The sequence below is a fragment of the Lingula anatina genome, chromosome 10 (assembly GCF_051362555.1).
Source record: "Lingula anatina isolate TDL-2025a chromosome 10, LinAna3.0, whole genome shotgun sequence".
Classification (NCBI taxonomy): domain Eukaryota; kingdom Metazoa; phylum Brachiopoda; class Lingulata; order Lingulida; family Lingulidae; genus Lingula; species Lingula anatina.
In genome coordinates this window covers 3750632-3770697 of record NC_141776.1, presented here as the reverse complement: position 1 = coordinate 3770697, position 20066 = coordinate 3750632, and the positions used below count along the sequence as shown (strand labels likewise).

The window sequence follows — 20066 nt, the reverse complement described above, 5'->3', positions numbered from 1 at the left end:
GTAAATTAAATTATTGGTCCTTGTTTTATGGTTTCCGCACGCTGGCAGGCCAAACACTACAGACTGGGGTAGCAGGTATCTGCCAGTAAAAATGAGTCTGGTGTCTCCGTGTCCAGTAGCGTAGAAAGTAGTATTTAATTGTGGTGTCTGTATGTCTGTGGGAGGTTGGGGTGGGATAACCATTTGACAAAAAATAGTGCCGGAGGGGGAATGTCAAACGTTAAGTACTTGGAGGAAGACGGTGACTGATTGTCTGGGGCCAAGCCCTCAGCTGCACCCCCCCCCCCTCATCTGTCTAAAAGTCTTTGACATAAAAGATGAAGTGTGCGTGTGTTTGTACATTACTGTAAACATTACTGCATTTGCTTTCCACATACATATATACAGTATGTCCAGAAAACTGAAGTACCGTGAGAATATTTCTGAAGATATCTCAACCACGCCACTGTCCAAACATATAATTGCTCGGGAGTTTCCGTTGGTGCGGTTACGGAAATAGCCGAATTGAGTGTTGATTCTTTACGACTAAATCCATTTCCTTTTCTTATCCGATTATTTAACCACAACTTTCCCTATGGTTTCTCAGTCTTGATTTTTAATGATGAATGCAGCTCGGATATTGCACAAACATGAATCAAGTGTGAAAGAAGGGTTTATTTCAACTGAAATTTTAAAAAGAGTGTTCCGGAAGACTGTTTACGTAATGTGTGCTTCGATCTTTATTGCATTTACCAACGTAACTCCTAGTTGAAATAAAATACATGGTTAAGTGACCGAAACTGTAACTGCGGGCTTATTTTTTTTTTTTAGAAACTGCGTTTTTCGTTCTTTTGAAGCACACAAACTCTTCAGATCTTTTTATGTGGTCGCTGCGGTTTGTTACTTTGTCAAAGATGCATTCTGCTTTTTATAGATAACTTCTCATTACTAGGCTACAGGAATGGAAAAAATTGTCAGAAGTTAGAAATTTACATGTGGCAGCTTGAATGAATATCATGTGCATTTGCTTTCCGTATTTAGACCAGTCACATCTTAACAAGTACGCTGCGTACATTCTAACACAAACAGCTTGATCTTGAATGCTAGTAGCGCAAATATATAATTCCAAAATACAGACTTGACATTTAATATGGAATATTTCAGTTTCGAAGGTATGCCTAGGTAAAAATACGTTCTTTTTTCAAAAACATCCTATCTCATATAAGATTTGTGAATGTAAAAGTGTGCAGTAAGGTGTGTCACTACCAATTAACTGTTTTTCATGCCTATTGCGCTGCTACATTATGTAATTTGCAGTGATTTAATTGGGTAGTGTTTCTTTGGGCTGATCAAAGCTTGGCTTAGGCAAAGCTTGGTTCTGCCAAAAAAGTATCCATATTTCGACAACTACTGCATAGAAGAATTTGAAATTTTGCATGCAAGCGGTCAGTTTTTCAGTGCGTAAAATGAGTCAAGTAGTGCATTACAAAGTTGTTAATCTAAGGCAGAATGGCGCGAAAAAGACAAACATAACCAGACAGATCATAGCGCCAAACGGAACGGTCCCCACAGCTTTATAGAGTAATGCCCAGACTGATGTACCTACACAGAGGTCACCCCCAATGTATCAAAATTTTACCTACAGGGTACAGGACCCACTGTCTATCGGGATACGCTGCTGCAACTAAACAAAAAACATTTAGTCCGTTCAGAACGAGGGGTAAATTGCCACTAAAATGCGTTTTTCAAAGCCCTTAGCGAACACCAAACTGGTTTTAGCAGGTAAGAACACCAAATGACCTCCGAGTTACCCACTGTATACAGCAAAACATCGTCGTCTGTTTCTCTCATGAATTGGGGGCCATGAACGATTCTGGGTAGAACAATGAAACTGCGTGGCTTTCTTTATTGAGGTCAGATTTCACCTGTACCGCCCAATTAGTCAAAACAGAGTTTACAGATATCCAGAAGAGGCCTACGACGAAGCATATGCCGGGTCTAAAGTGACAAGGGTGATTGACAGCGTCAATATTTGGAGTAGATTCCACATTGGTGCCAAAACACCAATGGTAGTCATCGACGAAAACCTGAACCAGATCAAATAAAGGAATAATCTCGGAACCACTTGACTATCATTTGATAGGGGGCACCTTAGGAACAAGTCTAAGTTGCACGATGAGGTTGATGGTTCACACAGAGCACTTTTAATAGCAGATAACTTACAGAACCAAGGGAATGACCAGCTTCCCTGGTCATCAAAATCGCCACATTTGAACCAAATAGACAATATTTCGGTAGACCATTATTCACCAATCAACTGCCTACATGTCCTACAACAAATCTGGACCAGATTGGACAATTTTAGACCGATGCCTGGAATGCTATTCCAGATTGAACTCTAAAAACCTACCCCCAAGAAATGCCTTGCCGCTTGAGAGCGCTGGCAACAGCCACGAAGAGGCCAGGCGTAACAACGAGCATTACTGTGACTAGCAACTGACATGAGGGTCTTTTGTGGAGCGTATTACCCTTTTACAGACGATAATTTGGAAAATATGGAGATCCAAAATATCTCTTTTAATGGTTGTCGTATGACATAGAATAGGCAATGTGTTTTTGTTTGCTTCTCTGGCGAATTCCATTAATAAACTGATGTCACAATGACATCAAGGAGATAATTAAAAGTTATTAAAACACGATTTTAATCCTTATTATCATTTATCAGTCAGCAAAATAGGAAAAAACTGATAAAAAATTATTTCGAAAAAAATATTCCATATTAAATGTCAAGTCTGTATAATCTCAAATACATGTAAAATATAAAGTGTAATTTTTTTTTTTTTTTTTTTTGGGGGGGGGTAAGGGGGCACGGCCGATCTTTTATCACTTATGTATTACTTATTCAGAGTCTTCACACTTCAAAGTGTTATTCCTCTCACTGGGGGGGGGGGGGGGGGGGGGGGCATGAGCTGTAGCTACACCCTTTGCATAACTGACACTTCACCGGGGATGATGAGTTTTATAAATATTTCGTCCGTTTGGCATATTCACATATCAAAGACCTTCAAGTACCTCGGCAAATGAATGCATATGACACTCTGTGGATCTTTTTATCTCTACTGTGTTTGTGTGGCAACAGTTTTCTCTCAAATTATTACTGCTTTGTAAAGGTCTAACGCTCATATGCCTCATTGTGTTAGTGGTGAAGAATAAAATGTTTCATCTTTGTGTTGTCCTACCAGTGCAAAATGTGACAGTAATTAAATCGTTTCCGAAATTGCGTTCGTACTTTTTCGTTTGTCTATGGAATAATCGCATTCCGCAAGGTACAACAAAGAACATCAAAGTTTTATTCTGTCTTTTATGATGTTTTGTGTATATATTGTCAATAAATCCATTTTGGTTCACGAAGCAGGCGCTATGTTATAGGTGTGCTGTTTTGGTGGGTTTTAAAACATATGGGCGAGGGAAGAACATTCAGCAGATACCCGGATTTGCATGTTATCTGTATGTAATAACGTATAATTTGTTGCCTTTTTTAAATCTGTAAGTCTGCACATGCACTTGCATTCGTGTGCCTGCACAGGAGCACTGGTGGAAAAGAAATCAAAAAAACTAATTTATACAGTTTGTCGCGCCTATATCTTTTTTATCTGGAAAAAGTTAATCACGACATCCGTTGCATGTCCGTACTAGCGCTTGGATTCAATAGTTTGCAACATTTTAATTTAGATCCAAAATATTTTGATAGAACTGAATTCGTCTTCCTTGCATTTCAGCAAGAATAAATATGGGCATCAGGTACTTTCATCGAATATTTTGTCTCTTTTACAAATATGAGATTCATATATTTTTACAATAAATACATTGTAAACAACCCAAAGAAATTAAATAAACTTCATATTAACATAAAAAGGCGCTTAACGCAAATATTCTGGAACGTGTACTTGCCATCGGTCCACGTGTATCTTCAAAGATGGCTACTCTCTGTCATAATCTGTTCAGAGATAATAATAAAAAACTTTAAAAAAACATGGACTAACTTTGAATGTCGGAACTAATTCATTAACCATTGGTTAATATGGAAAAATCGCCGTTTACCAAAAATGGTGTCACCAAAAATGGACAATAGAGCCCCAAGTGACGTATTTACATAAACTCCCAGAGATTTGCTTCATAACGTGATATTTTCGTATTATCCACAAGGATGTCTCTCTACGCTGCAGCACGTTATACTGAATATATGAACAACCCTCTATGCCTTAATTTCACTATACTGGTATGCGGGGGGTTTTCCAGCAAGTTCGGACACCAGTTTGCCGACTGAATGACTTTTGATCATGGCCTATCATAATTTGTCTCATAAAACACAACAAGCTGCGGTTAAATTACCTTAAAACGCATATAACACGCCAAATGCAGCAGTGACTTGCGTGAATTAGGCTACCTCCAGTACGAAACACGTTTTTATTGACGACTGTTTTGTTTTTTAATTTATTCGAAATGCTGCTGGTATGAATACAAAGAAGGATGGATGTTTTGCTTTCACACCTGTTTTGCATCCAGTATATCCTAATAGCTATTGCAGATTGAAATTATAAAGGCTTGAACTTCCGTGCTACAATCATCATCGCTGCGTTACACAGGAATTACAGCCAGTAGTTGCCACCAATTGCTTAATTTGAAGAGCTGATAACGGTGAGAAGCATTATATTTTCCTTCATTTTGCAAGAGCTTCATTTAAATTACACTCACATTGTAGCTCAGAGGGTTAGGTTACAGGTAAAGAGGCATTTTGTTTTGTTAGTATGCTTCGTCATTTGATATTTTTTGACAATAATCGACAGTTTATGACACAATTGTTTCCTTTCACTGTTGCTTGATAAAATAACAAGACTCCGTCGTCGTTTTGCTATTTCAGATAATGGCTGGTAGCCTTGTTGTTTTTTTGTTTGCAATCAGCCTTACGGCTTTTATCATTAAAGAATCGCATGGTGTCTGCTGCAATAGAGGTATCTCAAAAATATTTTGTTACGATTGTACACAGGTAAGATAGTATTTATATTATACCAATGTTAAAAGTTATCTAAGACCCCATTCCCATGCGTAGATCGATCTAGCATGATCGACCCGTCTCCGAAGGGATTCTTGCTAAATTGCGTTCAGATTAAGCGGCTTAGATGTCTGGCACGTCTACTAAAGCTTTTAAATAATAGTTTATTACCTCGACAGCTTCAGTAGGCGCGTCAAACCTCAGAGCCGCTAAAGCTGGATGTAATTTAGCGAGAAACCCCTCGGAGATGGGTCGATCTACCCTAGGTTCTAGATTCCGGTATTGCCAGCTCGATCTTGATTTCATATATAACCCATATCGGCAATACCAGGCTCTAGCGAACAGCGGCAACTCGGGGGCGTTCTTCTTCAAAATTCTGCCTGGGGCGCTTCCATATTTGGAAGTCATATGTCTCGTACGTCACAGGTTTGGCCGCCTGGAGCTGTCTTTCCCGCCTTGCGCTGAAGTTATCTCGTGCAGACGAGACAAGAAGCAATTCATGTAAAGTGCCTGACGCGGTGTTAGAAGTTTGAATTGAAAATATCTTGCAGTCGAAGGTTAGTGCCACAATACAAGCAATATTCTGCTGTAAAAACTGATTTTCGTGTAGCCATTGCGCAGCCCTTATAGTGGTATCGGGCATACAGTGTAGCTGTCAAATTTGGCACACGGCAAGCACGTGTATTTTGCACGTGTATTTCTCAGGACTAAATGTTCTTTGATAAGCAAAAAATACAAAAACATTAGATATATCTTTTCTTTTCGAAGAATATTTTTTTTCACTTAACATCTTAAATACAGCAAATGAAATTAAATAAAGCAGAATTAAATTTGTTTTACGTTTCATTTTAATGGTCTGATGACATTCAACTGCAGAATCACTGCGGAGCAGTTCTATTTGATTGACGGAAGCCTAACATGGCCGCTGTTCCTCAGAGCTAGTAAAAATGACTCCAAGGTATATTTAATATTTACAAGCTAATTTTTACGTTGCTCTGACACTCAGGGTAGATCGATCCTGCTAAATCGATCTACCTGTAGGTATAAGAATGGGGTTTAAAGGTGCATAGGGACGCATTATTTTTTTTTAACTTCACACATTTCACGTTTTTCCTGCTAATATGACATCAAAAGAAATATTAACTAGCTACCGTACCTTGTTTTACCGTAGTGTAAATCTAAGCAGTGACTTACAAAGGGATAATTTTCACTTCTGTAAATATATTCTTTAAAAAGGTAGACTTGCCTTTCAAGAAATCGACGGAAAATAGCTCTTTTTCAAATTTGAATGGTCACTGTAGAAAAAGTATGAAGCTAAAGCTTTCAAATCATGCACATAGGTGCGATATCATGTGAAGAATAAGTTTTGTAACTTTAAATCCAAGCGGTTGCGTATATTTTGAGATAGAACGCTTTAAATGTGCTGCAAATCGTAACGCTAATCCCTTCAAGATATCGACGAAAACCGGAAGTAATCGTGACGTCACTTTGTATCAGACGGTTCATTTTACTTGACAACACAATGTTTACGATGGGCAAGACAGGAAAAACAGTTTTAAAAAACGCGTGCTTCCGGTTTTCATCGATTTCTTGAAGGCGTCGATGTCTTGAAGGGCGAGTCTAAAATCACAACCTGGGATAAGCACTGTAAGAGTAGTTTTTCTGTCTTACTTGACAAAAATCACGGGCTTATGTTGATAACTAAGTCAATCCAGCGTGTACCTGAATGGACCATTCTTTATTGACGTCTGTAAATTTTATTGTTCTCCTGGAAATTTTGCTGAAATGCTCTGTTTTACCAATATTCTACATATTTAGTCGTGGAAAATGGATCTTGTTTCAGAGGCAAAATATCTATTGTGGGAAAGGAAGCTGTAATGTATTCGGCTGCGCTTGCGAGGGTGGCTGTAAACGGAACTGTGATCCCATACTCTACGATGTCAAGTGGTCGTAAGTTGAAATGTCTTTATTATTATATCTCTTCCATCTCTAACTGTAGCTACACTGTATAAGAGTGCAGTAAGATATAACTGTATAGGCACGATATATAAGTTAATTGATATTTAGCCTGTTAAGACCGCGATAATAAAAGCTAAACCCTGGATACTTCAGAATAAGATAATCCGCCGGCTAAATATGGCCGATCCCACTTCAAAAGCGATGTCGCTGATTCCCGATGGTCTTCCTGCCTCCAAGCACTCTATTAAACGGATTAAATCTCGGCTCTGAGGTTTAATTGCTAGGCCCCTGTAGCGACGGTTGGAGGCGGGGAGACCATCGTGATTTAGCGGCATCTCTTTTGAAGTGTTGTCGGCCATATTTAGTCGGCGGATCAGTTAGTACTCGGATCATCTGCCCCTAGTGAGATTTAATTACGATATTTAGTGATTGAACATGGAATAAAAATGTGAATCGACATTGATTTATAAGAGAACTGCAATATAAGATGACTAAGTACATGTAGATACAGCATCACCAAAACATTATGATATCAGTTACATACAAAGGATATGTGTGGGTCTTTGCATACTACTTTTCAATGTATAAGCCTATATTTGTTTCACACACGATGATAAAGAATAACCAATATTTTGTTATTATTTCAGTATAGGTGTAGGTGGTGCCTATTATAGTAAGTGCCGTTGTCGCAACAAGAGATCCGTAACAGACGAAATAAAAGATGGATATGTTGCTAGGGCTGTCTCTTTCGCTATCACTGATACAGACGGGTAAGAAACGCACTAACATGAGGATTATGTTACAAGTACACACACTGGACAATAGAAGTGTCACCCCCTGAATCAGAGTAATCAAAGTTATAATGCCCGGTCTACTTATAATGTGACTTGTGAGTATTATACCGCTGTACCATGGAGTTGTATTGTTAATCTTTTTGTGAAATTTGATGTTAATAAAATGATACCAGGAGCATATCAGTCCACAGTTATTTGTCTCCCCCAAAGTATTGGTTCAGTAGGGTTGACACTTCTATTCCCCAGTGTGTGTAGCTACACGTTAAAATTCTGTTGCTTCAGACAATGTATATGTAACTTCCAATTTGGAATTAGGCTTGTAGGGTTACAAAAGTAAGTTTGGTGGTGGATATTTAATTTGACTTATCAATTTTATCTATAATTTATCAAAATAATTAAAGAAACTTGGATGAGATATCGCATGTAAGAAAAGTATTCTGAAACCAAGTAAATTTCGACTAAATTGCTAATCTTGTTAATCTCGACAAATTATTTTTAGAAGATGGATAATCATTCCAATTAATAATAATAATAATAATAATAATAATATTTATTTCTTATATAGCGCATTCCATTTTTTACATTTCAATGCACTTTACAAATAATTAAAAAGTCTAAAAATAACAATACTAAAATACTTTAACATTTACTGATAAAATTAATTAATTAAAGAAAGCAGAGAAAATTTATTGATATAACTTTAAAATACTACTAAAATTAACCCAAGCTCACTCTTAATAAATGATAAACAACTAAAAGGTTTAAAGGAACACTAACCATAAAATTCTTTAAAAAGATGAGTTTTAAGACAGGCTTTAAAAGTATTATAGTCACTTTCAGCTCTGATACTAAAAGGCAATTTGTTCCACAATTTTGGAGCATAAACAGTAAAAGCCCGGTCTCCATAGAATTTGTTGCATTTTCTGTCTATTTCACAGTGATTGAGTATAAAATTGTTTTCAAAAGAGTTTCTTGTTAACCTGCGTGGTTCAGATGACTGAATAAGATGTGCAATATAGCCAGGTGTGTTTTCTTTAAAAGCTCTAAAAATTATGCACAACACTTTGAATAAAATTCTTTGTTTGATTGGCAGCCAATGCAATTCCTTTAACACTGGAGTGATATGATCCAAGCTCTGGTTCCTTATCTTTTTAACTAATCTGGCCGCTGAATTTTGAATCAATTGGAATTTTTTCAATTTGCTGTCACTCACCCCAAAAAGAATACTGTTGCAATAATCTAATTTTGATGTAATAAAAGCATGAACTAATTTTGTAGTTGTTTCTATATTTAGTAAATTCCGAATCTTCCCTATTCTCCACAGTGAAAAAGATGCCGACTTACAAACATTGTCTATATGCTTGTCAAAGATCCCAGCTGAATCAAAAAACACACCTAAATTTCTAGCACTGACAGATGCTTTCACAGACACATTGCCAATGCGAACATTAGTGTTAGTAGCACAGTCCTTTCTATCTTTAAATTTAGATGAAAACCAGATTATTTCCGTTTTAGTGTCATTTAGAGCCAGCTTATTTGAAAGCATCCACACCCAGATCTCATCAATACATTTCTCTATGTCTGACACTACAGAATAATCACACCGACTGTCACAAGTTACATAAATCTGAGTATCATCAGCAAAAATTGTGGTCTGAAGATTGTGCTTAGAAATGATCTCCTCAAGAGGCACCATATAGAGTGAAAAAAGTAGTGGGCCTAACACCGATCCCTGCGGAACACCATATTTCAGGGTTTCAGGGGCAGAAAGAAGGGAATTAATTTCCACTTTTTGTGTTCTTCCCTTTAAGTAAGAGCTCAACCAATCAATCGCCATTCCTGTAATGCCAAACCTGCACTGCAAACGTTGTAGTAAAATATCATGGTCAATCGTGTCGAAAGCAGCAGAAAGATCCAAGAGGACCAAGATGACATCACAGTGATTGTTTAATGAGAGCATGATATCATTTTGAACCTTTAGCAGGGCTGTTTCAGTACTATGACCCGTTCTGTAGGCTGATTGGAATTTACCATACAGAGAATGTGCTGTTAAGTAGTTGTTCAGTTGCGAGAATGCCATTTTTTCCAGAAATTTACTAATGAAAGAGCAGTTGGAAATTGGTCTATAGTTTTTCAGCTCGTTTCTTTCAAGACTGCTCTTCTTTAAGAGAGGCTTTACAACAGCAGTTTTACAGAGATCAGGAAAAATTCCAGACTCAAAAGATGTATTTGTTATTTTCATGAGTGCTGGAGATACTGCTTCTATGCAATCCTTTACTAAGTATGTTGGCATTGGGTCCAGTGAGCAGGATTTTGCTGGCATGGCTTTCATCATGGCAACTACTTGTTCGATACTCACTTGGGTGAATTTTGTCAGTACTGTTTGAGAAGAAACTGGTGACTCTATGAGCTTTGGATGACATTTTGTAATGGTCTTTTTGCTCTTTTTTCAGAGAATAAACTTTCTTGGAGTCCAGAATTTTCAAGCGACGAGCACATGATATGCACATATGCACATGAAAAGAAGCTGTGAGGATCATGTTTGATTCCAATAATATTATTAATATCAGAAAAATATAATTATCATCAATAGAAGTCGAATATTCAGCTAGTAACTCCCATATATATTACGTTTTTAATTATCGGAAATTTGCCAATTAATAAACACCGGATTTTGGTGATGTCTGTGTCCGTTTTATATGCTGTTTCTGATTCCGTGAACCTGAGAGGCGTTTGGGGTAGATCATTTTAGGGCTTTGTAATAATGTCATTAAATGTTGTTGTTTTTTAAACTTTCTTGCGGGAAAGCGATTTCCGAACTACCTGTATGTTTTTGGGTTGTGCAGCTTTCAAACAAAGCATCAATGGCTTGATTAGACTTGAGTTTTTCATTCATACAAACGAAGCTGTTAAAATCAGCCCGTATGTTTTAAGCGTAAACATTCGGTTTTTCTCAGCAAACTTTTCCCCCAGCAAATGTAATTAAGTCTTGCTACACATTGGTAACAGCTACGTCTATATTTTAATATGTAAAGTGGTAATTCTACATCTCTTATACATGTATAGTACAAATTATACGTGAACATTTACATCTTAACACGTGTACGTGCAAACAAATGTTTTTACCCGAACACGACATATTTTCAACTGGACCAAATTTAAACCGCACATTTCTATCTAAAGACACCGTGTTAAATTTAGATAATCGCTGCTTACATGTACCTTGTTCCTTTACTGGTTGCAGCCTGTGTAACGGCTTTTGTCATTGAAGGATCGCAAGCTGTGTTACATGTATGACGAAATAGTCTCGATAGCAATTTGTTATGATAAGACATATAACATATAACATACAAATGTATTTTGAAATGAGCAAACTAAATTTATTTTGTAAGTGAAGATTGGCAAAATGAAAGAAAAAAAGGCAATATTCTTGAAAACGTTGTTAACTGAATGAATATGCAAACAGGTAAAGATTATACAGTAGGTAGGTGTTGATAATGGACACACAGACACAACAAATGAATAAATAAAAAGGCCTATATGTAAATAAAAATGAAAATGGATTTTGAAAATTAAATTAAAAATTCGGTGAAATAAATAAAAATTAAAAGTTAACATCTGTGGCGCCACAGTGACGAACCCATGTTGAGCAATATGTGCACAATTTCTACTTGTCAAATATTATCATCTATTTTATCCTATAATGCACTACAAAATAAAGATAAATGAACAGTGATGAATTAAAGATTGCAAATATTTCAAGGATAAATCCCAGAATACCCTTTAAATATGTGTCTACATGGATCCATGGCCGTGTTGTAGCCTATATATAAAGCTTTATCAAAAAAGACCAAAAAAACGTGTATGCGAGGGACTTTGCACTTTGTAGGCCCTAACCACGTTTTGCATTGACACTCGATGCCTTGTGTTGTGCCCGTTCAATCCTATGTTCTTTATTACTGCATATTCATATACCTGCACAAGTAGCAGTAGCCCCCAATAAGAAGGGCAAAAACTTTGAATGGCACTGTCCTTACTTGACAGGAAAACATGGTTTGTTATTGTTACTCGGAATAGCTGTCTGGTGTGTTATTTATAGAAACTGCATTGTAGCAGGCACGCTAGGAATAACTAATTTGAAAAATGAAACACTTCAGTTTGGAATATTATGTTTAAATAATGAGAAAATATGTTGTTCATAATATGGTCTACCATGGTTAACCGATGTTTTTGTAAGATTCACGCCGTTCAGCTAAATGATCATCAGCTGATCAATTAGCGAATATGTGATTTTTGACCGAACAACTCACCTGAGCCGCCATCTTGTATTTCTTCACTACATATAGACAGAGAACAGTACGAGGAGGTGTCCTCACTACGGTGGGACATATACTAAAATTGGAACGATACAGAGAAGATTAGCATGGCCCCTGGCGCAAGGATGACACGCACATTCGTGAAGCGTTCCATATTTTTATCTAAAAGTTAACAGAAATGATAAGTGTATCAAATATTTACCTACCAATAAAAGTTTATAACCCAAAAACCTTATAAAATATCTTCAAAAAGTTTTTTTTTTAATTTTTATTTTACTTTAATCTTTATTATTATTATTATTATTATTATTATTATTATTAATTTATTTCTTTCGCAAACACGTTCCATTGAGACGCAAGGCAGTCCCTTAATGTTTTTTCGTGCCATCCTTGACAATACTGTCACCTGGGTCTATACCACAAGCCGGATTAGGCACAGAAATGATGTAAGGTTCGATTTTATATTCACAGATCGAGAAGAAGTAAACAACAAGAGTCGTAGATTTCCAAACAGCTTTATTCCCACTGCCTAAATTAGTTCTTAGGTCCTAAGTTATAAGTGCTCACTCCACCCACCACCAGTCCAATTTATATTCAGCTCTACCTTACGTGTCTTATTGAAATATTATATCTATAAACTTAACATATCATCAAGTCTCACTAGAGAGGTGTCACAAGAGGCGCGCGACATCTTATGGGGCGTGGCACATGCTAAGGGGCGCCTCCGCGTCCCTTACAATGATACGCGGAAAAAGGGCTACAAATTTTGGCATATAGAGAGATTTTGATGTCAGCATTTCGTGGCTGCTACTCCTCTTCATATGCACCGATTGACCTCAATCTCACATGAAAGGAAACCCCAAAGTGTAAGTATTCACCATTTGTTAAGAAATTATACATATTAAGTATAAATGTCCCAAATTTCTCCTAATTAGGATAAGCTTAGTTTAAACTAGGGCTAGAAATATGACATTAAGTTTTCAACATACTTAATGCAAAAATCCAAAGATTCCACGGTTCGTTTTCTCAGACAAGAGGACCATACTGTCCATCAAAGTGCGTTGTGAAAAAGTGAAAACTGATGTTAAAGGTATCTTCGCGAATTCTTCTTTTCTAAGTCCCTGATGACAAGAAGTTTTCTAAATCTTAAGCGACAAAAAGTGATAAATCGAACTTTTTATGTAAATTATGGGAAAACGCACGCCTGGCAAATATGGAGAAAATTTATGTATTTAGTAAAGAAGGTGTCAGCTGCATATGTTTCTTCAACCAATTTTTTTTTAAATAACGACCTTTTTGGATAATATTTGCAAGTTTTTAATAATAACAAAAATTAGAATGCAATCGAGGGTCATTACGAGATGCACGTTTTACTGACACATTTTGTCCTCGACCTCAAGTGTATTTTTACACAATGCCAGGTAATGAAGGTTTTATAAATTACTTTCTAAGAGAATCGAGCTTTGTCGTATTTCCTGTAAAACATAGAACTGTGCTCTGCCACCTTAACGTTTACCTAATTGTGGATTTAACTCAATTGAAGATTTTAATAATGGCTAAAACATTACATAAACATCAATCAACTAAAAGTTATGGCCGGTGCAACAAAAACAAATATAAAAAATAAATTTTTCAGTGAAGAGGAATTGTATTTAAACAGATAACCTTTCTGAAATAATACCTAAACTAAGCATTTCATGCAGTTCAACATTTTACTTAAAAGCCGAAGTGCCTTTCAACAAAAAGCGGCAGAACCAGGACATTTCTATATCATTTAAGGTAAAACTCAATGTCAAATATCATTCCATTTACAGATACGAGTTTAAAAAAATAACAAAGGTTATTGGAGGCCTAAAAATAACAACTTCGCTCTAGGCAAAAATATTATGAAGTCAACAATTTCAAATATGTGTTCTGGAGTTTCAACAAAGCAATCCTCGTGCACTTGCATTTGCCATATCTTCAAAGCCCAGTTTCTGTGGTGATATTTGCGCTGCCATGGTAACAACATCGCCCCTGGAGCTCACGTATCCATGGCAACAATAAAAGAATTCCACCGGCAACGAATAAAAGAGATCCGGTGATATAAAAGGTGACATCATAGGAGCCGAATAAATCATACAAACTACCTGAAATAAAAATGTCATTAATTATTTTAGATACATTTCTTCTAAAACAAATGTATTTAAATGCCTGGCGTGACAAAATCAGGTATGATGTAGAAAATAAAATTGGATAGATTTTCAACATACATAATGACTGTATTTATCTTCTTTATTGTTATTATTATTACCCCCGACAAGGAAGTTACACAGTGTATGTTTTTGGTGCTGTTACTGTAGTGTGTTTGTTTGTTTGCTTGTTTGACTGTATTCAGCCTCGTGCAAAATAAGTCACGAACGGATTTTGATAACGTTTTCACGATAGGCCACAAATTGACCAAGGAGTACGTCTTTAGTCTGTTTTGTAATTTAAATATATATTTAGATATATATCTTTCTCGAAAGTGTTTCTAAGCACATGCATTGTCAATTGTCTGTAATTTCTTACAGGTGAAGTCCTTGGAGGTTTGTGCTCTCCGAGTGTGTGTGTGTGTGTGTGTGTTTTTTTTTTTTCTTTTTCTTTCTTTTTTTTTTTTTTTGTTATCATTATAATTAATTTATTATTTTGTCAAACAATATATATATATATATTTATTATTTTGTCAAACAATATATATATATATATATACTTAACCATTTCTACTATGAACATATGCCTTGCAAAGCAAAAAAGGATAAGTCAATTCTCTCTATCCTATTTCGCTACATACCTCCAGCAGATAACAAGAGGGAACCCAAACCTTTGGCTAGCATGGTAAGTCCAAATGCAGGTCCAAGTTTCTCGATGCCGACTAGATCTCTCAGAACAACAGCAGTCAGGGAGATAATGGTGCCTGTAAGAAGAACAGATTTTTTTACTTGTGTGGTGTGTAGGAGGTTTATGTTGATACATTTTATCAAGAAAAAAATGTACTTTTATTGTGCGTTTGTCCGCTTACTACTAGCGTTGATCGGAGTGTTTACAAATTGCAGATTGTCTTTTCTTTGTCAAACATACCATCAAGCGAAGAAGATGATATTATGCTGGGAAGATATGATAAAATAAAATATGACTGAGATGTAGAGAGAGAGAAAGACTGTATCCGGTATGTTAGACACCAATGAGTTATGCAAATGAAAGCAGAATATTATAGATGGATTTCCTGGTTTTATTTTTGCTGTTACATTTTTTAATGTACACCAATATACAAACGCAACGTCGCCCTATAGTTATATAGAAATTCAAATGCAATAAGAAATACCTCGTGTGTCCATGTATACATGTACTTGCATGTAGTAGTGATTTGTGTGAAAAATACAACTTCTATACTTTTGTTAGTTGTCTATAACCATGCTTTTACACAATATAAGTAAGAATGAATAAAAAATATCATCTTAAATCCACTCACCAAATGATAACCCGTAAAACGTGCACACTGTTGCAATCACGCCGTACTCCTTCATAAACGGCAGTATGGCAACCATAACCCCTGCAATCATAACACTGGTCCCAAGCATATATCGCCTGTTAGCGCACCGAAAGTCTGCAATTACACCCATCACGACTCGACTCACCGTGCTAGTAATGCCTACGATGGAGACCAAGAACGCCGCGTTATTTACTTCTATCCCCACACCTACAGCTATATCTGGTATATACGTGCGTAACACTACGAACCCTATCTGGATGATTAAATGACACAATAGCCACACGACAACATCAGCTCTTCGTAGTAGGGAGATATGGAACATGTTTTTGGAACACTTTCTCGTTTTGTCAGTGAAGGATAAGGTTGGCTCTTTCTCAATCCCCTCGTTGAATTTTAATTCCGGCGGAAAAAGCAAAATGCTGAAGCCAACTCCTGAAAGAGACGCCCCTGCCAGAACAAGAAGAGCGTATCTCCAAGAAATGGTTTTAATCAGAATTTCTATACAGGGTGCCATAGCAAATATCCCAACGCCTGATCCGCACACTGCAACTCCCATGGCTAAACTTTTCCTCTTGTTAAAATGATCCTGAACGGAGACAATGCCTGGAAACCACATCAGTGCCAATCCGAGACCAGACATGACCCCGTATGTTAGAATAAGGAACGGCAAATTCGATGCTAATGAACTCACGCCAAACCCCGTCGCAGCGAGAACAGATCCAATGACTCCAACAGCCCGGTGTCCAATTTTGTCAGATAGGGCGCTTGCTATTGGACCTTAAATGTTTATTCGAAATATCTTATCCCCTTTGATTTGTTTAATAAAATGTCATATATTATGGTTTGAACTAACTCTATAATTAGAGAGCGCACTTATTCAAAGTATTCATTTTATATCAACATGAATCATCGACAATGTACAACTTTAGGGATTTTGAGATCAAATCTGTAAATTTGAATGGTTTCAGCGCATGCGTAAAATATACCGTACCCATACCCCAGGTCACAGCTACTTGAATGGAGCCAACCCAAGACGTCGCTGACTTGCTTTCTTCAAACTCATTTAGCAGGGTGATGTAAAACACACCGAAAGAATTCAAAATCCCGCCCACAATAAAGTGAATAAAGAAGGACGCCAAGACTACCAGCCAATCGATGCAGCGGTCGGTTTGAACTCTGGGACTCCTTTCAATCGACGCTCGCTTTGAGTCTGGAAAGCTCCACGAAGGCGACTCTAATGTCAGCTTGCTTTGTTTACCTGTACAAAAGCACAAAGTATTTTTCGCCAAGTGACCAAGTGATTTGATTTCAAAGGAGGAAAGTTTAACGACTGAAGTCCTATTTAAAACACCCTAAAGTTGAGAGAAATACAACCGCGTGAGCACTAAGAACACTTTTTTTGCAAGAACAAGTCAAACTTAAATACTTAAAGCAGAAAACGTCTACCCAGACATTCAGTCAGACATTCAGTATAGGACCAATAGCGTTGTGACGACAAGAACTGAGGGCGAATACTTCAGAAGCAAGTGCGTGATTCATTGAGTGAAACGCTTCTCAAACTGCACCAAAGTAATGTAACAGAAAAACCTATAAACTAGTCAAATAAATTACCTGAATAGCCATTTTCTTCTCCTGCGCCTCTCTCGCTTAATTCCTCAATATGTTTAGAACTAATTTCATTTTCATCACCATCAGAGTTGTCATCATGGGAGTGGCCGCCTACTGTATCGTTCTCAAATCCGTCATTGGTATACCAGTCTTGTTCTGCAGTTTTTAGTGCAGGGGTATTCGGCGATGAGTCGACCATCTTAGCAGCTTCCAAAAATGAAGCAAAGTTGTTTACAGAATATAGAAAAAACATCAAAAACATAAAAATGTCAAAACATGAATGGAATTCTATTTAAAAAACAGAGAACAGGCGCATATATTTAAAAGGAAGTTTTCTTTGCCTTTAATCCCACTATATTTTAATGCATTGATAACGACAATGACGCTACTTCTTAAAGCACATTTTAGAAACATTAGGCAACATTATTTAGCCAAGCACCTACGTGTCGTTATGTTAGGCGGTTTTTTTAATTACTTGTTTCTCAAACAAGTTTTATTTTTGTCAGAGGTCAGAGGGGGGGGGGATAAAAAATATTTTTCAAAATAATGACCTTTTGGTCACTCATTTTCAAAACTTCATTAGACAATGGTAAATACTGGTTTTAACACAGAATTTTTGGATACAAACAGCAATTCCTTTTCAGTGTTTTATTTGTCTGAATCATTGTTGAAAATTACAAAACAAAAAACACAGTTTGCCTTTCTATGCATTCATGATGGCAGTGCACAAAACAGTTTTTTGTCGATCATGATGCAATTTTATGTATGCTTTAATGATTAAGTGGAAAATCATCACCAAATTTAAATCATCTACTTCATGTAATATGGCCATCCAGAAACAATATGGCTTTGTGCCCATGTGAGTTCCAAGTCCCACACTGAAAACACCGATACATGTATGTGAAAAATGACCATTTCACAAAAACAGCTTTACTTCCATAAAAAGAATCCAAACAGGCTATATTTCAGACCTTTGAATCTTTCAATAAATTTGAGAACCATCTTGTAAAAAGGCCTTCCTTAAATGGTCACTATGGCAGCTGCACTAAGCTAGCCAGTCTCTCCCTGCATATGGGCTTCTATACCATAGCTCCTCTGTCAGTGTCTCTGCTATGCGTTTTCCAAGATTTTTGGCTTGTCCAGCCCGAAAAACAACATAAAGGTCTTCCACTACTTGCGAGACGGAATTTTACATTGTCTGTCTTGCATTACTTGGGGATTCACTGAAAACTGAACAAAATTATTTCAGATAAGTTAACTGAGTTGGATATGTGCCTTCTGTTAGCTGCATAGGAATTGTACAATTCAAAAGACAGCAAACAATTGCTTAGCCAGATTGTTAAAAATACAAAAACCAGCAAGGGTAATATGGCCTGTTATGGAACAGTGGTCTTAATTTTTATTAAATCTAAATGGCAGCAACAACATAACTTATTTAATATAATTGAATAAACCGCCCTGTTATCAGGAAAAAGGTCTGCTCTGGGTCAAAATTGATCTAGGTGCATGAAGGTTTTATGGTAAATGGTCCACTTTTTCAGAAAAAGAACCCTCTTTTGAAATTGCTGGCTACGGGCCTAGTTAACCTTAATATCTATATACGCATTAAAAACTTGGTGGAAAACTTAACTGAACTATGAATTCATGTTGACAGGCTCATTTTCCAAAGCAAATGATAATTAACAGCTATTACCTGCCTTAATTTAATTAAAAAATGGCAAAGACACGTTGCTTCAGTATAGAAACATCTGCTGTTGTGAGCGAGCAATTAGCATTTAACATACGTTTTTGTGAAAGTGCAAAAACGGACATTTATTTACCAACATAACAATGCCTAAAATATATTCACCTTAAAAAACTATTACACTTTAGACTGATAAAACGAAAAAAAATACTCACATCATTTCTGGAGACTTTCAGAAGTAGGCCTACGCGAGTGCTGCATTAAAAATCCAATGCGCTCTGTATTTGGATGCTCTCGGAGACTTAAGTTGAGCCTGCCTCTTTAGGTGTTCACTGCCAACTGTTATCTGAATGCACTTAATGTCAATATCTACCACCGTAGTGACCGGCATTCTTACATTCAGTTCAGAACCTATTTTTGCTCCCTGTTGAAACCTTCCACACGTGACAAGTGTTGCAGTTGATATTTTCATTTCTGACAAATAGCAGTCAATAAAATTGTCTAAAACGTCTGTAACACTGGCCGGACAGACATTTTTGCATAATATCTTTGATCCTTCCTTCACTATAACACTGAGTCACACAACAGTGGTCAATTTCCTGCTTAAGTAGAGACAGCTACTCGAGTATGCGTCTCCCGCCATGCTGCATTTTAAATTTTACACATGCAGTGTAAAATATCAGCCAAGCATCGATTGGCTTAAAAACCGTTAGCTGGGGGAAATGAATCAATCGTTTACTTTGGCTTAAATGCCCTTCGTTTTGAACTTGTTGGCAGTCATGTGACGCGGGAGTCCCGTGAAACTTGTGAGGTTTCGTGTTTCCGATATAATTCCCTGTTCTGATCGAACAGTACGATCAGTCGGACGTCGGGGAAAAAATACAAATAGTTTTGGTTTCAATTTTTATTTACTTTGGCCATTTTGAGGTCGGCGGAGCTTGAGAAACAAGTTATTTTACAAATTCAGTCAAGCTTGGGCTGGAAATAGGACATTACCTTTTCAACTGACTTAGCACAAAATGCAATCCAAATATTGAACAGTTCGTACCAGACCTACGCAAGGTCTAACTACGGTGGAACGTATACTAAAGTTGGAACGATACAGAGAAGATTAGCATGGCGCAAGGATGACACGCACATTTGTGAAGCGTTCCATATTTTT

At 36.9% G+C, this 20066-nt stretch overlaps 1 protein-coding gene, 1 non-coding gene and 1 pseudogene across 2 annotated transcripts; 2 read left to right on the top strand and 1 right to left on the bottom strand.

Annotated features, from left to right (window-relative positions):
* The first annotated feature begins 12153 nt into the window (after positions 1–12153).
* Positions 12154–12261, top strand: LOC112042410 (U6 spliceosomal RNA). Its single transcript, XR_002886519.1, has one exon. It is a non-coding gene; the product is annotated as a U6 spliceosomal RNA (small nuclear RNA).
* A 1231-nt stretch (positions 12262–13492) lies between these two features.
* Positions 13493–17419, bottom strand: LOC106159093 (monocarboxylate transporter 12-B-like). Its single transcript, XM_086997445.1, has 4 exons — positions 17224–17419; positions 15592–16215; positions 14914–15036; positions 13493–14230 (listed from the first exon to the last, which is right to left on the bottom strand). Exons 1-4 carry the CDS (start codon positions 17417–17419, stop codon positions 14064–14066), a joined length of 1110 nt encoding a protein of 369 aa, XP_086853571.1. The 3' UTR covers positions 13493–14063.
* A 2547-nt stretch (positions 17420–19966) lies between these two features.
* LOC112042413 (U6 spliceosomal RNA) lies at positions 19967–20066 on the top strand (annotated as a pseudogene).

Excerpts from the sequence above, each read along its gene's own strand:
- LOC106159093 (XM_086997445.1), bottom strand. The coding sequence starts at position 17,419 with ATGGTCGACTCATCGCCGAATACCCCTGCACTAAAAACTGCAGAACAA. Across the intron at positions 15,037-15,591 it reads GTTTTACGGGTTATCATTTG|GCACCATTATCTCCCTGACT; the intron begins GTGAGTGGATTT and ends TTCTTCTTACAG. Across the intron at positions 14,231-14,913 it reads CCTCTTGTTATCTGCTGGAG|GTAGTTTGTATGATTTATTC; the intron begins GTATGTAGCGAA and ends TTTTTATTTCAG.